Source organism: Salvelinus sp. IW2-2015, linkage group LG11 (genome assembly GCF_002910315.2).
Source record: "Salvelinus sp. IW2-2015 linkage group LG11, ASM291031v2, whole genome shotgun sequence".
Lineage (NCBI taxonomy): Eukaryota > Metazoa > Chordata > Actinopteri > Salmoniformes > Salmonidae > Salvelinus > Salvelinus sp. IW2-2015.
The window spans coordinates 9,047,523-9,073,712 of record NC_036851.1 but is presented as its reverse complement, the minus strand read 5'-3'; the positions used below and the strand labels follow the sequence as shown (position 1 = coordinate 9,073,712).

Genomic DNA, 26,190 nt, shown 5'->3' with positions numbered 1-26,190 from the left:
GCAGTGTATAATCTCGTCTCAAAAATAGTTTATTAACATTGTTCGTGTTCACTTTAATCAAACATTCACTACATCACTTTCTGTTTAAGCATTATTACAATGAGCTTTCTTATACAAATCTGGATTGTTATTTTAGATACTTCCAGAAAGAGGAGTTAGACACTGAGCAGATCGAAGCTGTTCCCATAGTGGAGCAACTGCTGTAGAGACCATAGTTTCACTCATGCAGACACCGACATAAAAGACAAGATTAGGTTTAGTAGTAGTGTGATCTAGGTTTAGTAGCAGCGTACACAAAACAGCAGTCTACATGCTTATCTTGATATGTAGTTTGCCTTCTGCTTTGGGGTGGGGGTTGGTTTTAACATTATGCTGGACATATAGTCTTGCAAATGCCTTTATTTAGATGTCCCAGAATTCCTTGGCATTTAGGTTGGCGTAAATGTCTGAAATCTTAAAAGTTGCTGTCCTTTACATGAGTTGGAGACATGGAAACACTGTTTAAACATACACCCATACAAAAAGGTAATATAGTAACAAAATGGCAAATGTCATAAGTTCCATTTTGTGTAGTCAAACATACTCCTGAAGGGACAAACTCATATTTCCTCTGAGCTTCACTCCTGAACAGTCACAATATTGGGTGATACTGGGACACCGCTTATAACACCGCCCGGTTTCTGTCTGCTTGAACGTGAAGTCATTTTCCTACCACAGTAGAAGCTCTGTTAACATGGATGACTTGGCCAGCAGAGGGCTCTGTCAATCGAACCAGCTAATATTTTTCCGTTGGCATTGTGGAATACCTGTTATCGCTAGCATCACACACCAGGTCACATGCAACCCTTTAAACCCATCATGTGACATTGCTGATGGACATTTGGAAAGTTGAGCCCTGTTTGGTTGGACTGACCGGTTTATGGACACAGGCAGAAGAACGACAGACACAAACCAGGAGAAATAGGAACGCTGWGAAGAATCAGTAGAGAAAGGCTCATCGGGCTCCCGTTAGACAAATGGTCAACATCATAGGATACAAAAGAGTAAACTTAAATAGTCATTTCCACTTCCATGCAAGTGAAATGTCTAACCTAGTCCAAGCAATACAGAAAAGAGAGATCATGCATATTGGAGTTGTTGTGTAATGTTGGAGCCATGGTGGACACAAGTAAAAAGTTTWATGGAAATAGGTGGTTTAAAAAGCTAAAGACCGAAAGGAGCCAGGATACAGTATATTCCAGCGCTAGTCTCAGGCATGCTATAGCTCCAGTGGTTCCATTACGTAAATCAAGTCAAATGACAAACGGTAACAAAAACCACAGCCTAGGTTGACCAGTGACTTCAGCAACCCCGATGCATTTCATTGTTCTCAGCAGTGTAATATGAAAAAAAATGACAGAAGACATGAAATCATGTCCGAATGTTAAAGTAATTTCCAACTCAGTAGCACACCCTACATTTACATTTAAGTCATTTAGCAGACGCTCTTATCCAGAGCGACTTACAAATTGGATCCCTACAAACGTTACTGTTAACATAACACAGTGCAGAGCACGTCATTTTAGCTGTGCGACAGGTAGGGAGAGAGAATTGTGTGGGGACTTTCTTGGCAGCCAACAGAAGTATCTAAAAAAAAAAAAAAAAAAAACATGTTTTCAGGTCTTGCCTTCTTGTCAAATAGCACCAAACCAGTTCCTGAAAAATCAGGCATAGTACACTGGGAGTTTCCTTCCTCAAATGAAATACAATCAACCACCGAGCTGAAGAGATCTTATCTATGGATGATCGAATTCTAACTGGGGGTTTCAACCAGGTATGTTTAGGGGAACGCTGTGGCAAAGTGTACCTTGGAAAAATATTCAGTGAAATTCTTAATTTGTCAAGCATCATTTCCCCCTGACATTCTTTATGGCCGAGTGAGTGAGTGCTGGGAGTGTTGAGCTTTGTGCAACATGACAGAGGTGTCAAAGTTGACTGGCTGTGGCATGTTGGCATTGAGCAACCGGTCCAGGCTCTCTGCTCAGCTCTCGGGGAGGGGAACGCTAAAGTCACACAGGTTACCAGGAAAGAGAAGGCACTGAAAAACACTCATGTGGCTCCTCAGAATGCTGCTTTAGAATGCAGTCAGACTGGAAATCTCCAGGCCAGTCAACCTTGACAGGATCTCGAGGCAGAATCCACCAGTCAGTCAGTCCCCCCATACCATATCCCTCATACCCCAGTAGCTCCAGCCTTGTGACAAATACATTGCCATTCTCGTTCTAAAAAGAGGATTGTGTCAACTCATACAAACCTACTGTAGCTACTGTAGACCATGCTCCCCTAATCATCATGCAACACCTGTTTTAACTTGTCACATCCTGGTGTGGTGGTACTTTAAAGTCATGTTAGCGTCTGTTTATGTGGGGATATTCAAGCTTCTCTGTACAGAACGACTGTGAGGAACAGCTGTTCAAGCCAGACCTTATTTGAGGGGGCGGATGGACTTCTCTGCACACATATCTGTAGGGTCATGTTACAGTGCCATGAGGTGCTCTGACTACCAGTCCTTTACCAAGTGTGTGCGTGTGGGGGACTTATTTCAGACTATGTTATGCTGTACGGACTAGCTGATGCTTTCTCCTAAGTAAAATTAACTCTGAAGTCGTTTCTTGCKGCTAGTTGTCGACAGCCCTCAAAGCCTAGGTTACATGCAGCAAAGCTCGGATTGCATTACAATACATACTGTGTATAATTAACGTGGGGAGGCCCTCCGCTCCCCTGATAGTGAGTTGCCCAACAGGTCAGGAGGAGCATTACTTGGTGGTATGCAATGACTTGAAAAATAACTAAAAACAAAAAGGCACTGGTTCTAAAGAGCAAAACCTCTCCCCTGGAAAGTAGACCCTCTTACCATAGAATCTATGCTAGCGGACAGGACGGGTTACAAATGAACAAGAGTTTRGGTGAGTCCTGATTCCAACAGTGTGCATGTTGACAACACAAGCTCAGGGGACYGACTCTACAGGCCCAGGGAAGGACAGCCAAATATGTTGCATACAAATACATGTGCATTTATTATCTTCTCAAAAGCGACAGGGAAAAGAAACGCTTGTGGGGAAAAAAMTAGACGAAAGACAGTGTGCCCATTGCATGGAATAAGCATAACAAACAAAAACAATGCTGAGAAGTTTAAACACTAATTTATAACCTGTGTTACAGACCAGTCCTTTTCCTTGTTATTTTACGTTCAGCACTTTCGGCCGCCAACCTTTTTAGCGTGAAATGAGATACAGTACAAAGATGCCATTTGGTAAAAGGTCAGTCCTGCGTATATATATATATATGTTGTTGTTTTGTCAGTTGACGACTGAGGTCTTCTTCCTCCTCTTCCTCACAACAGCAGGCAGGCACCCCTCTTCTTGCGCTTGCGCACCTGCAGTGCCGCCCTGGTGGCCATCTCAAAAACCTCCCTCACGCCATCCTTTGTCTTGGCTGAACACTCCAGGTAGCCAAAGGCACTGATACGGTTAGCCATGTCCCGGCCCTCCTCTGGCTTCACTGGCTCCTACAGGGTAAACAGACAGGGTGTTAAAACTGGTGTGGCCATGAATGTACGTACACACACACACACAGCCTAAGCAGTGTGAATTTACCAACAACATTCATGGGACACTTGACTATAATACCATCAAGTCTATAAAAACACAATGTAAAATGTATTTATCCTAGTACATGTAGCCTACTGTGTGTAGGTTGTATCACCCCCCCTGCTCTATATTTTTATGCTTGACCACAGAACACATCAATCCTGGGAAATAGCATGACTCTACTGCCTGGGTACAAYATAGCCACCACCAATGTTACTTTTAACATCACGCTAAAACACTTAAAAGTGATGACTTGTGGGGATCGTAATCCTTTCTCACACCCTCTTTGTTACAGTTCCTTCTCTCGGGGAGAGAAAGAAACAGATGACAGAGTCAGAGGGCTTTGTAACCCCCCCCCACCCCCATTATCATCAGCAACTGGACCTGGAGACTAGTACCACACAGACAGTAGGCCTACACAGAGACACACACAGACAGAGAGCATGCCGTCATGCAACGTACTGTCTGCCGTCCATTAGAACCCGCATTGAGAAGAGGAAAAGTCTTCAGACTAAACAAACAAGCTAATCAGTGACTTCTAGGAGCAGTTGCTCCTCCCCCATGCCATGCCAGGCAGAGCAACATCAGGCCCAGCCATTTCAGACCTGTCGAACTACATGTTTTTCTAAGAAAGCAAGGGATGCCAGTGACTCAAGAGTCAAAACAGCCTTTCCCTGAGAAGTTTTCCACAGTCTAGTCAGTGATGACATTGGTCACTCAACCACCATCTTAGTTTGGCTGGTTATCAAGCCTCACGTATCCTGAAACAATGACTCAATTCAAAGGGGAACGCTAATATCCTTTGACAAATTGTCATCTTAAATGTTCTCCCTTCCAGAGGCCTAGTTGAGGACACCAGCCACATATATCTATCCAACACTTTTTAGATGTGTACGGTTAGACAGACTACTTTATCCAACCCTTTCAGATGTATAGCAGTACCTAGGGGTCTGTTTGAGGGTTTTGTGCAGTACACTCAGTATGGAACTATGGTACGGTACCTGCTTCATCTTGGCCAGCTCCCTCCGTGTGTGTTCGTCATTCCTCAGGTCCTTCTTGTTGCCCACCAGGATGATTGGAACRTTGGGGCAGAAGTGCTTCACCTCAGGGGTCCACTTCTCTGGGATGTTTTCTACCAGAGGAAGAAGGAACAAGAAGCAAGTAGATAAGTAGAGCCCCACCCGCATTTTTAGCAAAAAATGTTTTTAACATTTGGGGGCTTGCCTGTTTTGCAGGTTAATTTGGCATTAATATGTGTAACATCAGTTTGCAAACAATGTAAATATATAAACTCAGCAAAAAAAGAAACGTCCTTTCAGGACCCTGTCTTTCAAAGATAATTCATAAAAATCCAAATAACTTCACAGATCTTCAATGTAAAGGGTTTAAACGCCGTTTCCCATGCTTGTTCAACGAACCATAAACATGCACCTGTGGAACGGTAGTTAAGACATTAACAGCTTCCAGACGGTAGGCAATTAAGGTCACAGTTATGAAAACTTAGGGCACAAAAGAGGCCTTTCTACTGACTGGAAAAACACCAAAAGAAAGATGCCCGGGGTCSCTGCTCATCTGCGTGAAYGTGCCTTAGGCATGCTGCAAGGAGGCATGAGGACTGCAGATGTGGCCAGGGCAATAAATTGCAATGTCCGTACTGTGAGACGCCTAAGACAGCGCTACAGGGAGACAGGACAGACAGCTGATTGTCCACGCAGTGGCAGACCACGTGTAACAACGGCACAGGATCGGTACATCCGAACATCACACCTGCGGGACAGGTAAGGATGGCAACAACAACTGCCTGAGTTACACCAGGAACGCACATCCCTCCATCAGTGCTCAGACTGCCGCAGTAGGCTGAGAGGCTGGACTGAGGGCTTGTAGGCCTGTTGTAAGGTAGGTCCTCACCAGGCATCACCGGCAACAACGTCACCTATGGGCACAAACCCACCGTCCTGGACCAGACAGGACTGGCAAAAAGTGCTCTTCACTGACGAGTCGCGGTTGTGGCTCACCAAGGGTGATGGTCGGATTCGCGTTTATCGTCGAAGGAATGAGCGTTACACCGAGGCATGTACTCTGGAGCGGGATCGATTTGAGGTGGAGGGTCCGTCATGGTCTGGGCGGCGTGTTCACAGCGTCATCGGACTGAGCATGTTGTCATTGTAGGCAATAATGCTGTGCGTTACAGAGAAGACATCCTCCTCCTCATTGGTACCCTTCCTGCAGGCTCATCCTTACATGACCCTCCAGAATGACAATGCCACCAGCCATACTGCTTATTCTGTGCGTGATTTCCTGCAAGACAGGAATGTCAGGTTCTGCCATGGCCAGCGAGAGGCCCAGATCTCAATCCCATTGAGCACATCTGGGACCTGTTGGATCGGAGGGTGGGTAGGGTCCTGTCTAGGGCCATTCCCCCCAGAAATGTCCTGGAACTTGCAGGTGCCTTGGAAGAGCGCAGTAACATCTCACAGCAAGAACTGGCAAATCTGAGGGTCCATGAGGAGGAGATGCACTGCAGTACTTAATGCAGCTGGTGGCCACACCAGATACTGACTGTTACTTTTGATTTTGACCCCCCCTTTGTTCAGGGACACATTATTCAATTTCTGTTAGTCACATGTCAGTGGAACTTGTTCAGTTTGTCGCAAGTTTTTGAATCTTGTTATGGTCATACAAATATTTACACATGTAAGTTTGCTGAAAATAAACGCAGTTGACAGTGAGAGGACGTTTCTTTTTTTTGTTGAGTTTATATCATTGAGTTAATAAAGCCGCATACAAACATGGTCTCTTTTTTGTTTTCTTGAGTAAGGCAGCTCCAAAATGCAGGTGTTTCAGCCTAACTYGGTGCTTTCTGTGGTGGGGCAAGCTAGCAGAAAATATGGAGCGTTGCGCCGTGATTGGCTCGGTTTTCTGTCACTCATTGGGACACTACGTCGGAGTCCAAGGGGAGACCTCAAATTCTAGCCCTTTCTGTGCTGACATAGTTACATTAGAAGTGCCCATCCAAGAAGGCTCAAGGTCATTGGCCACAGATAAAATTACATCAAATCACATATGTACAGTAGCTTTGATTGGACTTATGTCAACGTCATACTTTCAAAATCCTAGCTWGCAGTCATCATGAATCAAATCAACAGGCAAATCCTTTTCATATGAAGAGAAATAATGGAGAGAAATTATAAATAAACGTATCGGTGCTCATCGGCCATTACACAACAAGATGGAAATAGCAAATTTCAACAATGAGTGGTTTGGAAGGAAGTGAGCACAGCACAAGTTGAGTCCAAAAATGTATTGTATGCTGCTGCATATATTATGTAATTTTCCAGGGAGATATGTATACTGTAGTTATAAAAGTAATACTAAGTGTATGTTGTGTAGTAAGCYGTTAGTAGTCCATGTGCCTCACGCTAATCATTTGGTCCCTTTTCCCCCTCTYAATTTCACAAACTGTTCTGACTTGGTGGTGCGCATGTAGCCTAGAGCCTGTTTTAGAGAAAAGTAATCATTGAATATTGTAAGAGCTTTCATTGTCTGCTTAYATGCATTTTTAAAAAGGCATTAAATGAGGCTGAATTAACTGTTTCGCTGCCCGACAAGGCTCTGCTGATAGCCAGGTGTAGCGGTGGTAACAGTTTGTGGGCACCGTTTGTCACTGTTATAGTGTAATTCATGTAGAGTTTTGTGTTGTGTAGTGGCTTTGCTGGCATGCATACATTTTATAGTCCCACTAAGATTTACATGCTAAAATCACCACTGCTTATGGGACACTGACTGGAGAAAGAGCTCAGCAGACATGTTCTTACACAGAGTTCAGATTAAGTCCATGCAGATCATTTATCCCACATGACACCCTATACAGTGCGTTCTGAAAGTATTCAGACCCCTTCACTTTTCCCACATTTTGTTGTTACAGCCTTATTCTAAAATKGAATAAATGAATTGTTTTCCTCAAATCTACACACAATACCCCATACTGACAAAGCAAACACAAGTTTAGAAATGTTTGTACATTTATTAAAAATAAAAAAGCAGAAATACCTTATTTACATAAGTACTCAGACCCTTTGCTATGAGATGTGAAATTGAGCATCCTGTTTCCATTGATCATCCTTGATGTTTCTACAACTTCGGAGTTCACCTGTGGTAAATTTAATTGATTGGACAGGATTTGGAAACGCACACACCTGTCTATATAAAAAGGTCCCACAGTTGACAGTGCATGTCAGAGCAAAAACCAAGCCACGAGGTTAAAGGAATTGTCCGTAGAGCTCCGAGACAGGATTGTGTCGAGGCACAGATCTGGGGAAGGGTACCAAAAAATGTTTGCAACATTTAAGGTCCTCAAGAACACAGTGGCCTCCATCATTCTTAAATGGAAGTAGTCTGGAACCACCAAGACTCTTCCTAGAGCTGTACGCCCGGCCAAACTGAGCAATCGGGTGAGAAGGGCATTGGTCAGGGAGGTGACCAAGAACCTAATGGTCAATCTGACAGAGCTCTAGAGTTCCTCTGTGGAGATGGTAGAACCTTCCAGAAGGACAACCATCTCTGCAGCACTCCACCAATCAGRCCTTTATGGTAGAGTGGCCTGACAGAAGCCACTCCTCAGTAAAAGGCACGACAGCCCGTTTGAAGTTTGCCAAAAGCCACCCAAAAGACTCAGACCATGAGAAACAAGATTCTCTGATTTGATMAAACCAAGATTGAACTCTTTGGCCTGAATACCAAGCGTCAATCTGGAGGAAACCAGGCACCGCTCATCACCTAGACAATACCATCCCTGTGGTGAAGCATGGTGGTGGCAGCATCATGCTGTGGGGATGTTTTTCAGCGGCAGGGATTGGGAGACTAGTCAAGATTGAGGGAAAGATGAACGGAGCGAAGTACAGAGAGATCCTTGATGGAAACCTGTTCCAGAGTGCTGAGGACCTCAGACTGGGGCGAAGGTTCTCCTTCCAACAGGACAACGACCCTAAGCACACAGCCAAGACAACACAGGAGTGGCTTCGGGACAAGTCTCTGAATGTCCTTGAGTGGCCCATCCAGAGTCTGGACTTGAACCCGATCGAACATCTCTGGAGAGACCTGAAAACATCTGTGCAGCAACACTCCCCATCCAACCTGACAGATCTTGAGAGAATCTGCAGAGAATGGGAGAAACTCTCCAAATACAGGTGTGCCAAGCTTGTAGCGTCATACCCAAGAAGACTAGAGGCTGTTATCACTGCCAAAGGTTCTTCAACAAAGTACTGAGTAAAGGGTCTGAATACTTATCCAAATGTTTAAAAAAAAAAATCCCAGGTTTTGCTTTGTCATTATGGGGTATTGTGTGAAGATTGATGAGGGGAAAAAAYGATTTAATYCATTTTAGAATAAGGCTATAACATAACAAAATGTGGAAAAGGTGAAGGGGTACTTTTCAAATCCACTGTATAAAACTGATAAACACACGGTCACAGTCACTTCCAGTTGAGCAAACACATTTAGCATGCTAGATACTGTGCTAGTTTTAAAAYGACATAGCCAGCTGTTAGACAAGTGCAGTTGGCTGTTGGAAATCAAAACATCAGAGAAATCAGCAACTGAGTGTCCCCGGACTAGAAATAAGCTTTTCTTCTGGTAATTTACCTAAACTGTCGGGGCTGTCGATAGAGAAGCACATGAGGATGACATCTGTGTCGGGGTAGGAGAGAGGCCTCAACCTGTCGTAGTCCTCCTGGCCGGCTGTATCCCACAGCGCCAGCTCCACCTAAAACACGCCACAGAAGAAGAGAAGAGGAAGGGTCAGGACTTCGCAGATAGTTAAAATGGCTGCTCTTTAAAAAAAGAAAAAGGCKAAATCTTTCTGAAGCAAATTTCTCTCAGAACCTGAGAGTCCTATTTTTTTTATATGATGTTGAGCAATAGATGCTGGGAGAGATGCATGTGCAGATGAGCAAAAAGAAACACAAAGCTAAATAAAAACACACTTAACCATCCTTGGTCACTAAATAATGGTGATACCGTTTTTAGTTACCAAAGTCAGGAGCACCATGACTGGGCTGGGCAGTGTCGGGCCAAAAGCAGTGGAGCAAAGTGCTGGCACATCTTTTACCGTCATTACAAGATACCGGAGCTGTAATTTTGTTTTCACCATGTTCTCATAGGCCAATGTAAAACACCATCAAAACAATCAAGCAAAACAAAGCATTCCAACTGGAAACAGTCATGCCTTAGAAACACATAATGACTAATATGAGTCCGAGCAGTGTTTCAGTTTCACTATTCCTCACAGAAAAGCTGCTTCCCAAACGGCACCCTGTTCCCTATTAAGTTCACATTGGGTCCTGGCCAAAAGTAGTGTGTCATTTAGGATGCAGATTTACTGCATCTCTGAGAAATCKCTCAAGTGATGCAGCAGGAATTTGGAGTAAGATTTGCATGTTTGACACACTCTAGGTGTGAAGTCGTAGCAGTTTAACGTCTTTGGCGGCCGTGAAACTAGCAGTGATAACCATGATGATGAACAATACTATTAGAAGTGGTTTCGTCATAGCTCTGGCCTTGGGGAGAGAGAGAAAGCAGTGCAGCAGCTAACGACTGGCCGTTTGTCTCATTCCATGGGCAGGTTTTCACAGGGATGCAGAGAGGAGGCATGGCGGCTTTATCCCATCACACCACTGATTAATTCCATTAGGGAAATCAGGTGATTAAGGAGAATCAAACCAGATACCTTCTGTTCCTCAGGGGAGTAGACCAGAGCAACTACATTAGCCTGCTGGATTCTACAACTGAATCATAATATTCTGCCACAACTTGCTCYTTCACTGTATACATGATTTAAGCACTATTTGGAGAGAAAAAAAGGGGGRAAAAGTCCAATGTCTTTGAGAGGAGGAGCCTGTCCTTCATACATCTAGTTAAAAGGATAGTAACATAACTTTGAAAGTAGATCAATGTATGACTACAGTACACACACATTATTCAACCATCCCAAAATAGCAGCTATGGCAGAGGTTTGTAGGGCGGGTGGGAGAGGGAGGCTACATTCTCCTGGCATGAGCAATGGGGTTAGGAGCCATATCCCCTCTGGACACACTGACTGACTGCACAGCACAAGGTTTTGGGAAGAAAAGGGAAGACAAAAAAAGGGCTATATTTAGAACTGGGCCCGGCCCCGCCCACTGAAGGTGAGAGAAAGAGATTACCATTCTCCCTGAAGGAAAATAAGATTTAAAATGTGGACTGTGGCGACTATATACTGAGAACACTGATCTTATCCACGCCAAATTAAAGTGGGGTAATTCTGGGGGCGCAGTCCCCTGGGAGAGCTAAGCTGAATGGGGGGCTGGGAGGTGGCATGATCCATCATGCACAACAAGCACACTTGGATCCCTGACTGTGTATTTCCTGTACAGAAGACAACAGTACATCAACCCCTCCCCCACCTGCCTGTTGCTCCCCCAGAGCAGGAAATGAGAGCCGTTTATCGGGCTGAGGGGCTATCTTCAGGGGGTGGGGGATTGCCAGTGGACATCCATGTTCCCAGTCGGTGYAGGAAGCCCAGGAGTACAGTCATTTCCTGTTTTGCCAGGCTGTGATCCTGTGCTGGTCAGTACAGGAGAACAAAGCCCATTGACATTACATCCCATCCCATCTGCTGTGGAGGGGTCCTGGCCTCCAGAACACAGCTAGGCTACGCCCCATGACCAAGAGCCCCGCGTCACTCCATAACAAGACCGTTTGTTAACCAAAGCCTTATGATATAGGTTTACTGTGTGGGTTGGCTGTTTGGTTCATGTGTATGAAGACTTTACACTTAAGTATGGATCATTTCTGTATTTTTAAAAATGTATTTCCTGGATGGTAGTCTACACACCTGTTTGCCATCAACCTCGATGTCAGCGATGTAGTTCTCGAACACTGTGGGCACGTAGACCTCGGGGAACTGGTCTTTACTGAAGACGATGAGAAGACAAGTCTTTCCACAGGCTCCATCCCCCACGATCACTAGCTTCTTCCTAATGGCTGCCATTACTGTGGAGAAAAACAGGGAACACTTTACAGTCACGTCACTGGATTTTCAAAAAAAACTGACAACCCTAATAACTGTTGGGTTGTAAAAAGTCGGAATATACTCAGCGAGAGAATAGAGCCGGGAAACCTGTGAGGGAATAAGAGTGTGATAAGGAAGCAAGATGTAGCTAGCAAGATGTAGCTAGGCTTAGTTCTGTTCTACCCCCGAAACAAAGTTAGTTTATTTATTTTTTTACAAACATTTGGACAACTGACACCATGACATCCCATTTCTAGAAGGAAGCTGTTTGATCTCCRGGKGGGGGGGGGGGGGGGGGAGAGCGAGAGATGAGGCAAGCTGGGACAGGGAGGAATGCTGTGTTCCATCAGCCCATTCTCTGACTCCACCCTTCTTGCTTCCTACTATGGTCGGTCAGTGGAAAGTCAGGCAGCACGCGGAAAGGCATCCGGGAAACTGGAAGTGCTACTCCAGCTGTTTCCTTAAACTATTACAAACAATATTGTTTCTTCTCTGTCCCTCTTAAAATTGCCTGGTTACCTACATTTCATCAGTAGGGTATAGAGTAACTTTTGAAAATGTGTGGTATTTTTATTTATAATGTGATTTTCCTGTATAGGATTTTCCTGAATAACTCAGACAAAGAGAGAGAGAGTGATGCCCTGCCGCTGACCAGATCCCAGTGCTGTGTGGGATAAAGGTCCTTGATAAACGAGGCTTCTGTAGCTGCCTGAGAGGAAAGCAGAGCAGCTATGCATAGTCATTTGGCTGCCTCCTCTGCTTCTACCCCGACGGCTTGGCTGACAAAGCCCCTTTACCGAAAGCAGAGAAAGTATTGGACATGCATCATATTGCTGCCTTCTAGCAAAACAATTCTATTCTCCTCCCGTGTTCTCTCCTGCTTGGCTGTCAGGAAACCAAGTCTAATTCACACGACACCAGATGCCGCTGAGTAGAGACAAGATTCAGACAAGCAAGAAATRTGTCTAGATAATGGGGGGGGGAAAGCATAAAATAGATTTAATCTAATGACTGACTTGTATTAAGGTACAGAGGTTTCCCACCCCACACTGACAGCTCTGTGAACCACAGATTAACTCCCAAGGCAGATACTAAGCCGGGCTGGACAGGAGAAGGACCAAAACGCTGGATGGGCCTGAGACTGAGGCCGAGCAAGTGGGAGAGGAGACAAGAGCACCAAGCCAGGCTCCCGAAGCTCACCCTGTGAAACAAAACAATCCACTTCCTGTGCTGGGCTACTGTGGTGGGGAGGGGGGCTGGGGAGGGGCCCTTGGCTGCTGCCCTATTTGTACAGGCCTCCATGGAGTCGAGCAGAGGAGAATGCTGCCAAAGACTAAACACACACACACAAAACCCTCCTCTCTTTGCACACCACTAATGATAAGACAGTGACTGCATGCATGGGCCCTTAGTGTCCAGGAATCACTAACAGCCATTAAGGAACATCTTGTATTGAAAAAGGTTATAATTCTTATATTTCTATGTAGACAACATCCATTATAAAACACACACACCACACCTTTTTAAATGGCAGGCGTATGATGTTGCTGACAATTAGTGTTAAACACAATGCACTGGATCAGTAACACGGTAGAACGAAGACTAGCCACTGTACTCTCCCTTTTCTATTCCGTCATCAAATTCAGACAATTACCCAACAAGTTATTGCGACAGCCACCAATTTAATACAGCAGAGGCATCTGCAGAATGTGACAGGGGGATAAGCCATCAATCCTGTCGTACTCATCCCACTTTCCACTAGGGGTAATGACCCACAAACTCATTTGCTAAAAAAAGAAATGAGCTTGATCCTCCTCTCCTGAGGCAAAATGGAGTGAAGTATGCCAAAATAGTCTCTCAGTTGAGGAAGTTACAGTTCCTCCCTGAAATCACTGCACTAGACATCCAGAGAATGAGTCACATGACGGGTCACTATTAACTATAGACTAACCTAAAACGCAACATGTCGGCACCATGTTTAATGAGCTGAAAATAAGACCCCAGAAGTGTTCCATATGCACAAAAAGCACATTTCTCTCAAATGTTTTTACATTCCCGTTAGTGAGCATTTCTCCTTCTCCTCCAAGATAATCAATCCACCTGACTGAGGTGTGGCATATCAAGAAACTGATTAAACAGCACCTTGTGCTGGGGACAATAAAAGGCCACTAAAATGTGCAGTTGTCACACAACACAATGTCACAGATGTCTCAAGTTGAGGGAGTGTGCAATTGGTATGATGACAGCAGGAATGTCCAACAGAGGTGCTGCCAGAGAATGTAATGTTCATTTCTCTACAATAAGCCATCACCAACGTTGTTTTAGAGAATTTGGCCGTATGTCCAACCGGCCTCACAACCGCAGACCACGTATAACCACGCCAGCCCAGGACCTCCACATCTGGCTTCTTCACCTGCAGGATCATCTGAGACCAGCCACCCTGACAGTTGATGAAACTGAGGAGTATTTCTGTTTGCAATAAATCCATTGTGGGGGAAAAACTCATTCRGATTGGCTGGGCCTGGCTTCCCAGTAGATTAGGGCCTAATGAATTTCATTTCAATTGAATGATTTCCTTATATGAACTGTATCTGAGTAAAATTGTAGAAATTGAGATATATATATATATATTTTATACACTGAGAAATATGTTTGGCACATCAACGTCGCAGTATCGATTCGCAATACATATAGAAACGTGAGATACATATCAAGTTTCTCTTGAACTGTGAGGGTTTTATTTGTGATATATATTTTTAACACAATGATACAGAAATATATTTGTAGTCGCTGGGACGGCAGCCATGTTTTAATTCAACTAACATACCATGGAGAAATATCCAGCTCTACATGTAGATATGTAGACCTTCGTTAATACCATATTGACTGAGGAGGCCATAACACTTGGAGCGGTTTGTTATTCTCAGTTCAAATGTAAATGTTGGTAAAAGACACTCAAAACAAGAAAGAGGCTGTTAAGGTACAAAACAAGCTACTTTTCCAAGTATATAACATTCAGCATTGAAGAACTACTTGAATTTATGCATCTACACCTGTCTCTTATACACATCTAGATGTGTATAAGAGACAGGATTTCATGTAATACTTAAACAGACTAAAATATACAGTACCAGTCAAGTTTGGACACACCTACTCATTCAAGGGTTTTTCTTTATTTTTTACTATTTTCTACATTGTAGAATAACAGTGAAGACACCACAACTATGAGACAACACATATGGAATCATGTAGTAACAAAAAAAAGTTTAATCAAAATATGCTTTCCCAACAGTCTTGAAGGAGTTCACACATATGCTGAGCATTTGTTAGCTCAGCATATGACACCAATAACAAGTCTCTTATTATTGGTGTCCTTTAGTAGTGGTTTCTTTAYAGCAATTAGACCATGAAAGCCTGATTCACRCAGTCTCCCCTGAACAGTTGATGTTGAGATGTGTCTGTTACTTGAACTCTAAAGCATTTATTTGGGTTGCARTTTCCAAGGCTGGTAACTAATGAACGTATCCTCTAAAGCAGAGGTAACTCTGGGTCTTCCATTCCTTTGGAGGTCCTCACGAGAGCCAGTTTCATCATAGCACTTGACGCTTTTTGCGACTGCACTTGAAGCAACTTTCAAAGTTCTTGAAATTTTCAGAATTGACTGACCTTCATGTCTTAAAGTAATGGTGGACTGTCGTTTCTCTTTGCTWATTTGAGTAGTTCTTGCCATAATCTAGACTTGTTCTTTTACCAAATAGGGCTATCTTCTGTATGCTACCCCATACCTTGTCACAACACAATTGATTGGCTCAAACGCAATGAGGAAAGAAATGCCACAAAATAACTTAAGGACACCTGTAAATTGAAATGCATTCCAGGTGACTACCTCATCACGCTGGTTGAGAGAATCCAAGASTGTGGAAAGCTGTCAAGGCAAAGGGTGGCTACTTTGAAGAATCTCAAATATAAAATATATTTTGATTTATTTAACACTTTTTTGGTTACTACATGATTCCATATGTGTTACTTCATAGTTTTGACATCTTCACTATTATTCTACAATGTAGAAAATAGTAAAAATAAAGGAAAACCCTTGAATGAGTAGGTGTCCAAACGTTTGACTCACACTTTTTCTGGTGAGATACATTCAGCCTCTAGAAAATTGAAATATTTAAAAAATGATATTTTTTTTTCCTTCCTTCAATTTGCAAGAGGCTGAATGTATCTCACCAGAAAAAGCAAAACAGTACCCTACTGTATGTGTAGGCCATCTGATATAGCCACCTGGCTATCTGATAATGTCTGGTCAAAAAGAGTATGACATTGTTGCCGCCTGTAGCATTGAATGCAAGGGAAGCTAGCAAACATTTGGCCTACCTTGATAAAAAAAGTATTAAATAATWGCCAATCAGCACTGAGATAAATTGAGTGAGCTCGACTGTGAATGGTCCTGGTGCACCCAAAAAATATATAATTGTCAAAGGAAGCCAGTTTGGATTTGGCKTCGCACCAATCACATTCCATCAAGAGCAATAAGTAATTGACAGAAACAACTTGAATTGTTGCATCTCGTTGTTGTCCGGTGGATAGCTAGCCTAAAATTGTSCATTTCCTAAATGGATGGAGATAGGGATTTGGACTTGTGGTTTTACTCAATTATCCGTACTGGCCAATCACTATAAGGTGGATTCTGATCAAACCATATATTTATACATTGGGCCCCTGGCTTGTGAGAATGGAAGTTAAATATGTAGAAGGCTAATGTTACCTAGCTAATGTTGCCCACCAAAAAGGAAGTTGGGCTAGCAAACAAGCTTTTTAGCCAGGTAGCGTAGTACAACAAAAAATAAAAGTGTGTATGGTATGACAGTCATAGACCGTTTCGGCAACATGAAAGATGATGGCATTGGCGTTTCTCTAGTAGGGTGAGTCAACATGTTTTTCTAGTTGCACAAATGTGCACGCACGCACACACACAAACACACCAGAAGCATGGACAGCCACATCATATTTAGCTTACGTTGATTGGACTAAATAGTTTTTGGTATATTTTAGTTGTCACTGTATTAGACTAAGCAGAGGTGATTTRATGATGTTGAAATGGTGTTGGAATAGTGGAGGCAGCTCCTGTTCTTTGCTACTTGCGGTAACTCTCTGTGGTTCTAAATCAATAGTTTAGTAGTACAAACATGTTGGGAACATTAACTTGCTTGACCATGCTGTARGTCACTTAACTAACTGTTTGTTACATGCAACATGCTTTGTGAACTTCACCGAACAKAGGTTTCTCTCCGGTTTTGTGCCGAAACAAAAAAAGGTGTGGTTGAATTTATTCTGCCCGTCTTACTATTGTCTTSGCCTTAGGCCTATGTATCACAGTGGCAAGGCATATGAACTAACAGGTTATAGAGTAAACAATGCAATTATCACCACACGTAGGTTGTAATATGGCCTTCCCCCCCCCCCTGGTCTGGCTTCCCCAGTGATTTTACCCCCGCTACTGCCTACATCTACATCTGTGGTCCCGTGTGGCTCAGTTGGTAGAGCATGGCGCTTGCAACGCCAGGGTTGTGGGTTCAATTCCCACGGGGGGACCAGGATGAATATGTATGAACTTTCCAATTTGTAAGTCGCTCTGGATAAGAGCGTCTGCTAAATGACTTAAATGTAAATGTAAATCTAGCCTAATATTTGGTAATACACATCATGCATGACCAGAGAAGGAAGCAGGGTCATATTTAAGTTCAGGTGAAACTAAACCACGCATAAACCAACATCCACCAGGATATCAAGGCCTATAGACCTGTTCCGGGARCACTAGTCTAGTGTGACACATACAGTATGTATTACAGGAGGAGAATGACGCAACTGTGTGCGAGAGTGAATCCAATACTAGTAGAACAACCCTCCCACTTCGAGTTAACATTTCACTTTCCCAAAGATTCCAGAGGCCTAAACCAGTCAGCCAGTGGAAGTTTTGCAACCAGAGCAGTGTGAGTAGTGAGTACAGAGAAAAGTGACCCAGGCACRGTCGGGTGGGGCAGCTTCTCGGTCTATTGTCGGAACAATAAACCACACAACACATCAGGAGACAGGGAGTATGGGTTCACACACACCCGGGGAAAGCTTCTTAAAGGAAAATATATCCACCTTTTGTAATGTGATGACCAAACAGAGACTTCAGGAGTGGTATATAAGTGAAAACAACACAGGCCATAATCTCTCAACAAGCTACAGTGTGAGAGGTTTTTTATTGTAGCCTACAAGTGCAGCATTTTAAGTCAGCTGACATGATCAAAAGGTCATTTCCTGATTAGGAAATCTCACCAGCAAGTTCAGGAACTTTAGTATTCTTACTAAACACAAATAAAACCCTCACAGTTCAAGAGAAACTTGGTTTGTATCCTGTCTGGAAGACATAGAAATTTAAATGTTACTGGAAAGATTAACGTGTTTGACTACATCAGTCAGTATTGACATTTTGAATTTGAAAGGGTTTGTACCAAAATGTACACAATCCATTCTCCACTGCCAGCAAGACTGTAAACTCTCCTTCCAGACTCATATTAAGCATCTCCAATCCAAAATTAAATCTAGAATCGGCTTCCTATTTCGCAAAAAAAGCCTCCTTCGCTCATGCTGCCAAACATACCCTCGTAAAACGGACTGTYCTGCCGATCCTTGACTTCGGGCGATGTCATTTAAAAAATAGCCTCCAACACTCTACTCAGCAAATTGGATGCAGTCTATCACAGTGCCATCCGCTTTGTCACCAAAGCCCCATATACTACCCACCATTGCGACTTGTATGCTCTCGTTGGCTGGTCCTCGCTACATATTCGTYGCCAAACCCACTGGCTCCAGATAATCTATATGTCTTTGCTAGGTAAAGCTCGGCCTTAGCTCACWGGTCACCATAGCAACACCCTGCTCCAGCAGGTATATCTCACTGGTCATCCCCAAAGCAAACACCTCCTTTGGCTGCCTTTCCTTCCAGTTCTCTGCTGCAAATGACTGGAACGAATTGCAACAAAACAAAAACCAAAAATCACTGAAGTTGGAGACTTATCTCCCTCACTAACTTCAAGCATCTTACCGATCGCTGCAGCTGTACACAGCCCATCTGTAAATAGCCCATCTAACCAACTACTTACCTCATCCCCATATGTTTTTTTCTGCTCTTTTGCACACCAGCATTTCTACTTGCACATCCTCATCTATCACTCCAGTGTCAATTGCTAAATTGTAATTACTTCGCCACTATGGCCTATTTATTGTTTTATTGACTGTGCGTTTGTTTATCCCACGTGTTTTTTGTCSCACTGCTTTGCTTTATCTTGGCCAGGTCGCAGTTGTAAATGAGAACTTGTTCTCAAATTGGCCTACCTGGTTAAATATATATATATATMTMTTTTTTTTTTTTWAAGACAGCCTAGACCACATGAGGTACACTCACTGCATGGTTTTTGTGTGGGTGGCACAAGCATTAAAGTTGAGGTGATGGCAAAACAAATTTATTTAACCTCTGAGCTTGAGACGATTGTCCCATGTTCTCCGTCACCTAAGCCTATTATAAATGACCAGAGATGACAACTGGTTCATGATGAGAAGCAAAGCACATGTATTATTTTGTATTGCTGTAGTCCCGATATGCTGATAGTTGACGTAAAAGAGAGAAAAAAAACATGTATTAAGAGTTTGGAAGCAGACAGTTTGGCGACAAAAGTTTTGGTYGTGCGTTTCCAGTCAATATAGCCCGTCTTTCTATTCATGCCATTGATGATCAAACATCACTASTGTAGTACATTGGGATAAGGTGTAACAATTAAACGTGAAGGTAGATCATCAGAAATGTCTGCGGTTACCATGCATTCCTCGTTTATTGTAGGGTTTTCTGGCTGGAAGTTTCACCGGCAGACACGTTCCAGAGCGCAGTTAATGAATGGTACGGGTAATGCGGTAGGTAGTAGCTTATCCCGGGTTGGCATACATATTTATATCCCTGGCGGTATTTATGCTTAAAAGCATGTGCAGCACCTTCATTGATGTGTGCTTGTAGTGATTAATGCATGTTCATCGTCTGTAGCTTGAAATTCATGCATTGTTAATTGAACATGATCTAATATGGCTGTTTCTCATTGGCTGTTACATTATGAGAAGGGCTATTTAAACTCCTGCCGTTTGTTGAATAGACAGATAACAGGTYGGCATGCTGCCGGGTTAACAGGCATACTTGAAGCCCGGGTTCTCTTTGATAGAGCTCTACTTATTTTGATTCATTCAGTTTGTCTTTGATCAAAGCCGTTTGTTATTTTGTAAATATTTGTACAGTGGCCTGCGTTATTTCTTCACTTGCAAATACTGGGCAAGTAAAACCAGATCTACTATTGTTGCCTTCTCAATGTTAAAGTCCAACCCTTGGGTCACTTTTACAGAGCATATCTGAGAAATGAGCTAAAGTTCACAGGTTGGCAGTAACTGTGGCTGCTGTTTGAAGCAGAGAGAGAGAGAGAGAGCACACAATGACTCAGGTTGGCTCCACCATAACTACCCATCACATGTCACATTACACATGCCAACACCACTGGTTATCAGTGGAACTAGGACCAGTCACATCTATCACTAGAGTTTGTATGGCAATAGACTTTGTTCTCTCTCAAGAGGATAATCACCATGTTACATTTTACTCATTTAGCAGACGCTCTTATCCAAAGCGACTTACAAGTAACGAGAGACTGCTATGGGCCTAAGAGCTACTGTAACTTGAAATGTATTTGCAAAAAGCTTATTAGGCCTAATGATTTTAGGATTTAGGCCTAGGCTCATTGGTTCATAACACACATTGTTTTCCATCTTCAATCAAGCATAGTTAAAGTACCTCTGTCTGGGCCATATAGTGCCCAGGGCTGCCATAGACAAGGCTATTTAGTTTCACCTAAGTTAATTCTCAGTGTAATGGTAGTCCTCATGGTTAGAGAGGAATCCTGGCACTGTGTGAAATTAGCATAATATGTGGACTGGAAATGATACATTGTTTCATTCTCAGTCGGTGAATGGGTCTTTCACAATGTCACCCATATTTTTGGGGCGTACATTTTATACACATACTGGTTCTTTCACCTCCATTTCAATACAGTGTAAGCCTATTTCGCTTACGGGGAACAGTTGATGTAAGATTCGAACACCCACTTCTGGGATTACAAACTCGTGTAAAAGCAAATTCCTATCCTTGTAATTTCCTTTCCATTCAAGAATCAATATTTATACGAGCAATGGCGGACAGATTTGATTCTTTTAARAGCAATACATTCTCTGCCCTGTTCAAATGAGGAGAAAACAAAGTGGATTGGTCGGTATATGGCCATTTTGTTATCAATCCAAAGACATGAAGTTGGTGGAAATAGTACAACAGAAGACAGACACTGATTTACCATTAAATGCTTTAGCATTCGGCTCAGGGATAGTGAGACTGACAAGATAAAAGTAGAGGTTGACCGATTATGATTTTTCAACGCCGATACCGATTATCGGAGGACCAAAAAAGGCTGATACCGATTAAAATCGGATTATTTTTAAAAATGTATTTGTAATAATTACAATTACAACAATACTGAATGAACACTTATTTGAACTTAATATAATATATCAATAAAATCAATTTAGCCTCAAAAATAATGAAACGTGTTCAATTTGGTTTAAATAATGCAAAAACAAAGTGTTGAAGAAGTAAAAGTGCAATATGTGCCATGTAAAAAAGCTAACGTTTAAGTTCCCTGCTCAGAACATATGAAAGCTGGTGGTTTCTTTTAACATGAGTCTACAATATTCCCAGGTAAGACGTTTTACGTTGTAGTTTTTAACTATTTCTCTCTATACCATTTGTATTTCATATACCTTTGACTATTGGATGTTCTTATAGGCACTTTAGTATTGCCAATGTAACAGTATAGCTTCCGTCCCGCTCCTCGCCCCTACCTGGGCTCGAACCAGGAACACATCGACAACAGCCACCCTCGAAGCATCGTTACCCATCGCTCCACAAAAGCCACGGCCCTTGCAGAGCAAGGGGAACAACTACTTCAAGGTCTCAGAGCGAGTTACGTCACCGATTGAAACGCTAACTAGCTAGCCATTTCACATTGGTTACACGAGCCTAATCTCGGGAGTTGATATGCTTGAAGTCATAAACAGCTCAATGCTTGAAGCACAGGGAAGAGCATGAATGCTTACGAGCCTGCTGCTGCCTACCACCGCTGTCAGACTGCTCTATCAAATTCTAGACTTAATTATAACATAACACACAGAAATACGAGCCTTATGTCATTAATATGGTCAAATCCGGAAACTATCATTTCGAAAACAAAATGTTTATTCTTTCAGTGAAATACGGAACCGTTCCGTATTTTATCTAACGGGTGGCATCCATAAGTATAAATATTCCTGTTACATTGCACAACCTTCAATGTTACGTCATAATTACGTAGAATTCTGGCAAATTAGTTCGCAACGAGCCAGGCGGCCCAAACTGTTGCATATACCCTGACTCTGCATGCAATGAACGCAAGAGAAGTAACAACTTCCMTAGTTTAATATTGCCTGCTAACCTGGATTTCTTTTAACTAAACATGCAGGTTTAAAAAAAATATACCTCTGTGTATTGATTTTAAGAAAGGCATTGATGTTTATGGTTAGGTACATTCGTGCAAAGATTGTGCTTTTTTCGCAAATGCGCTTTTGTTAWGTCATCCCCCGTTTGGCGAAGTTGGTCTTAACACAGTTCGCARCGAGCCAGGTGGCCCAAACTGCTGCATATAACCTGACTCTGTTGCACAGAACGCAAGAGAAGTGACACAGTTTCCYTRGTTAAAAGAAATTCWTGTTAGCAGGCAATATYAACTAAATATGCAGGTTTAAAAATATATACTTGTGTATTCATTTTAAGAAAGGCGTTGATGTTTGTGGTTAGGTACACATTGGTGCAACGACAGTGCTTTTTTCACAAATGCGCTTGTTAAATAACCGTTTGGCGAAGTAGGCTATGATTCAATGATAAATTAACAGACACCACATTGATTATATGCAACGCAGGACAAGCTAGATAAACTAGTAACATCGACCATGTGTAGTTAACTAATGATTATGTTAAGATTTATTATTTTTTATAAGATACGTTTAATGCTAGCTTAGCACCTTACCGTGGCTCCTTGCTGCACTCGCATAACAGGTAGTCAGCCTGCCATGCAGTGTCCTCGTGGAGTGCAATGTAATCGGCCGTGACCGGTGTCCAAAAATGCTGATTACCGATTGTTATGAAAACTTGAAATCGGCCCTAATTAAATCGGCCATTCCGATTAATCGGTCGACCTCTAATAGAAAGTGTGCTGGTTGGTAGATGTCCAGAACATGGCGACCCTAAAAGGTATGCCATTGGCCATCCCACATGTGGAGATGCAGCAGGCTGATATTTCAAAATAGGAGACCCAGGCTAAACTTGATTAAGGCGTATTTAGACATATTTTAAAATGTTGAAATTATGGCATGGGGTATCATTTTATTTCGATGGCAATTTCCTAGCTTCCACTAGGGGCAACAAGCACCTTTTATCGTCTAGTAGGCTTGCGATGAGCTAGCGCAGCGGGTCCAATCCCAGTGCTAGGCCCACTTTTTTTTTTAACCCTATCCCAAACCTTAAYCACTCAGAATTATTACATAAACTTAACCACCACCTTTAGTTTCGGTATCCCTTTTGCAGTTTAACTGACAGGCAGCTAACATACGCCAAAATATGCCTTAATTATAAACCGGCAACACCCTCCATAATCTAGATGCAACACGGTCCCACACGCATAGTTAAAAACAGACAGCCATGCCACATCTCTGCTACTGCAGTTGTCACTTTCACTCAACAACTCAGGCAAAGCAGCCCAAACAGGACCAACAGGTCAGCTCTGCAAGCCTTCTATTACAGCTCTACTCTTCAGGAAGAGGGCATAGGCATACAGCCTACATTCCTTTCCAAATCCCAGAACAGTMCCAGCCTTAAACCTTGTTCACATTACTCGTAAGCGTTCTTAAATTGCACCAGATGTCATGCATTTCAATGGGGACGTCCACAACGGAGTTGTATCGCAACGCCCCCTTGCGGTTGAAGGCTCCGTTGCGAGACGGACTCTACATGCCTAAATTATTATATATATATTTTTTTTTAACTTTGCGTCGTTTTCAGTCCAGCCAGAGTCCGTCGAAGACCGGGAAGTTACCAACCACAGAAAATGAGGTTTTCGGCGGTGGCTTTATGGGATAGCTAGCAACTTGTAAACAATTACCCATTCCTATAAGTGAGTAAATACTATTTTAATAGCAATGTTAAATAATACACATTGGCTGCTAWGCCAATTATATGACTGACTCCCGTTTAAGAATATTATGAAGGTAATGACCTTGTTTGATAATTATTAGGTGGAGGACGCTAGCTACAGTGGTACAGTATCTTCAACCTAGCCTAGCTTTTAGCTAGGTAGCTTGACTTGCTATAAATTTAGAGAAATTAACTTAACAAAATATGTTTTATCACCTGAAATAATATATTTATCATGTCTTAATTGAAGAGGTCATATTTTCCAATCTCCTAAAATAAATGCAATCTCTCACGAGAAACAGGCTCTCCTCCATCTTGTGTTACAAACACTACACTTGTCTGTTCAGTAGCGGGGCAAGATGCCGCATTTAAAACAACTGGGAACTCAGAACTCTTAAATGGGAAACTTCCGACTTCAGTGCGTTCAAGAGAACTGGGAACTCTTTGGGGGGGGGGGGGATCTCCAACTGGGAAAATTCATTTTGAATGGTCATCAAACTCATAATTCCAAATCGGGAACTCTGGCCTCTTTCTTGAGCTAGAACCCCCTGGTTCGAATCCAGGCTGTATCACAACCAACCGTGATTGGGAGTCCCATAGGCCAGCGCACAATAGGCCCAGCGTCGTCCTGATTTGGTCGGTGTAGCTCATTTTAAATATCAATTTGTTCTTAACTGACTTGCCTAGTTAAATAAATGGTGTACATACGTCACGATTTGTACAGGGCGTTAGCCCTTGGCCATGACTAATGCCGCGTTCACGTGTTTGTCGAACTAGGAAACTCAGAAATGTCCGACTTGCTAACTGGTTGTAGTTATACACCTTCAACTAATCAACTAATCTCCTAGTTCCGACTAGCCTGTGAACGTGGCATTAGCCAACTCAACTCCACGGTTTACGATTGAGTAGAGCAGCAACTAGTGTGGGCAGATTGGAGGGCCGACGTCACAAAATGAAGTCATCAAAAACTACGGATTTCAGAACACAAACAATAGCAAGAAATTAAACAGAACATTGGGTGGTGTAATACTTTTCTGCCAATTTTAGTAGGCTGTGGAAATGCCTCTAATTTCTTCCCGGCTGAAATAAACTCAAACGCCCTTTCGTTCAGAAATGACAAACAACTCACCGCCCAGAGATATTATTTCAATTCCTACAACAAATAAACTCGACAGGGCCTGCGTGTTTTAAGTTCACCGCTTTAAAAAAAATGTTTATTGAAACCTTTCAAATGAACATCRGTGTAATATGAAAAAAATAGGACTTGTTCTCAAAGACTGATTAGCGAGGTTGCTGCTTTTGAGTTCCGTCAGTAGCCTAAGCATATGCTGCATTCGTAACCAAGTGAGAAGTATGAATTTACCACGTACGACTGGGAGAAAACAACTCGAACGCCCCTCCAACTCGTAATTACTAGTGGCAAACTCATATTGAACTCCCACTTCTCCCGCACGTTGACCTCTTGAATTCAATTACTAAGGATATGACCTCGATAACTGCCTTTTCGGCAGTTAAATGCAACAAAGCAATATAAAAACTATCTGCTATTTGAACACAAAATTTGTTAACAAACACGATAGATGTATTTTTTGTTTATGTTTTARYAGCTTGTTGGCCAATCAGCATTTCTCAATGATAAATACCAGTGAATGCATCCAACTGGTATTTATGATTTCACAACTGGTAAATTCCCACMTCCCACTTGRTCACAAACGCAGCATATGAAGCAACAGTGTATCAACAATTACATCGAAATCAGTGAAACGGTAAAGGGCCGTGGTACAATAATGAGTCGCTCTGGAATACCCAGAAATAGATTMAAACTAAATCTAAGAAATAAGAAACATAGGCTAACTTGTCGATTGACTAACTATCGCCACTAGCCACCACCTACTTTCCCGGCCCGAARCAAAGTGGCCTAATCAATTATTTCCAAACGGACAATCCTAGTCCACCCCGCTAACTATAACAATTGAACATGATATTTCAACGAAAAAMACTACCTCTCTTCTGGCCGCTGTTCAGATTTTACTCCCGACTTGCCTTCCTTCTCTCTGGATCGTGACACCCTTGCTGCAGTATTCGGTAAATTAGCCTACATAGAGGGTGCTAAAAAACAGGACAGACAAACATAGGATCCTCCCACCGATCAGGAA

The 26,190-nt window shown here is 42.6% G+C and overlaps 1 protein-coding gene across 1 annotated transcript; it reads right to left on the bottom strand.

Annotated features, from left to right (window-relative positions):
- Positions 1–6: 6 nt before the first annotated feature.
- On the bottom strand, positions 7–26,190 carry LOC111969745 (rho-related GTP-binding protein RhoA-D). The gene is made up of 5 exons (XM_023995986.2): positions 26,038–26,190; positions 11,500–11,657; positions 9,270–9,390; positions 4,631–4,761; positions 7–3,547 (listed from the first exon to the last, which is right to left on the bottom strand). The coding sequence occupies exons 2-5, from the start codon at positions 11,653–11,655 to the stop codon at positions 3,374–3,376; spliced, it is 582 nt and encodes a 193-aa protein (XP_023851754.1). The 5' UTR covers positions 11,656–11,657; positions 26,038–26,190; the 3' UTR covers positions 7–3,373.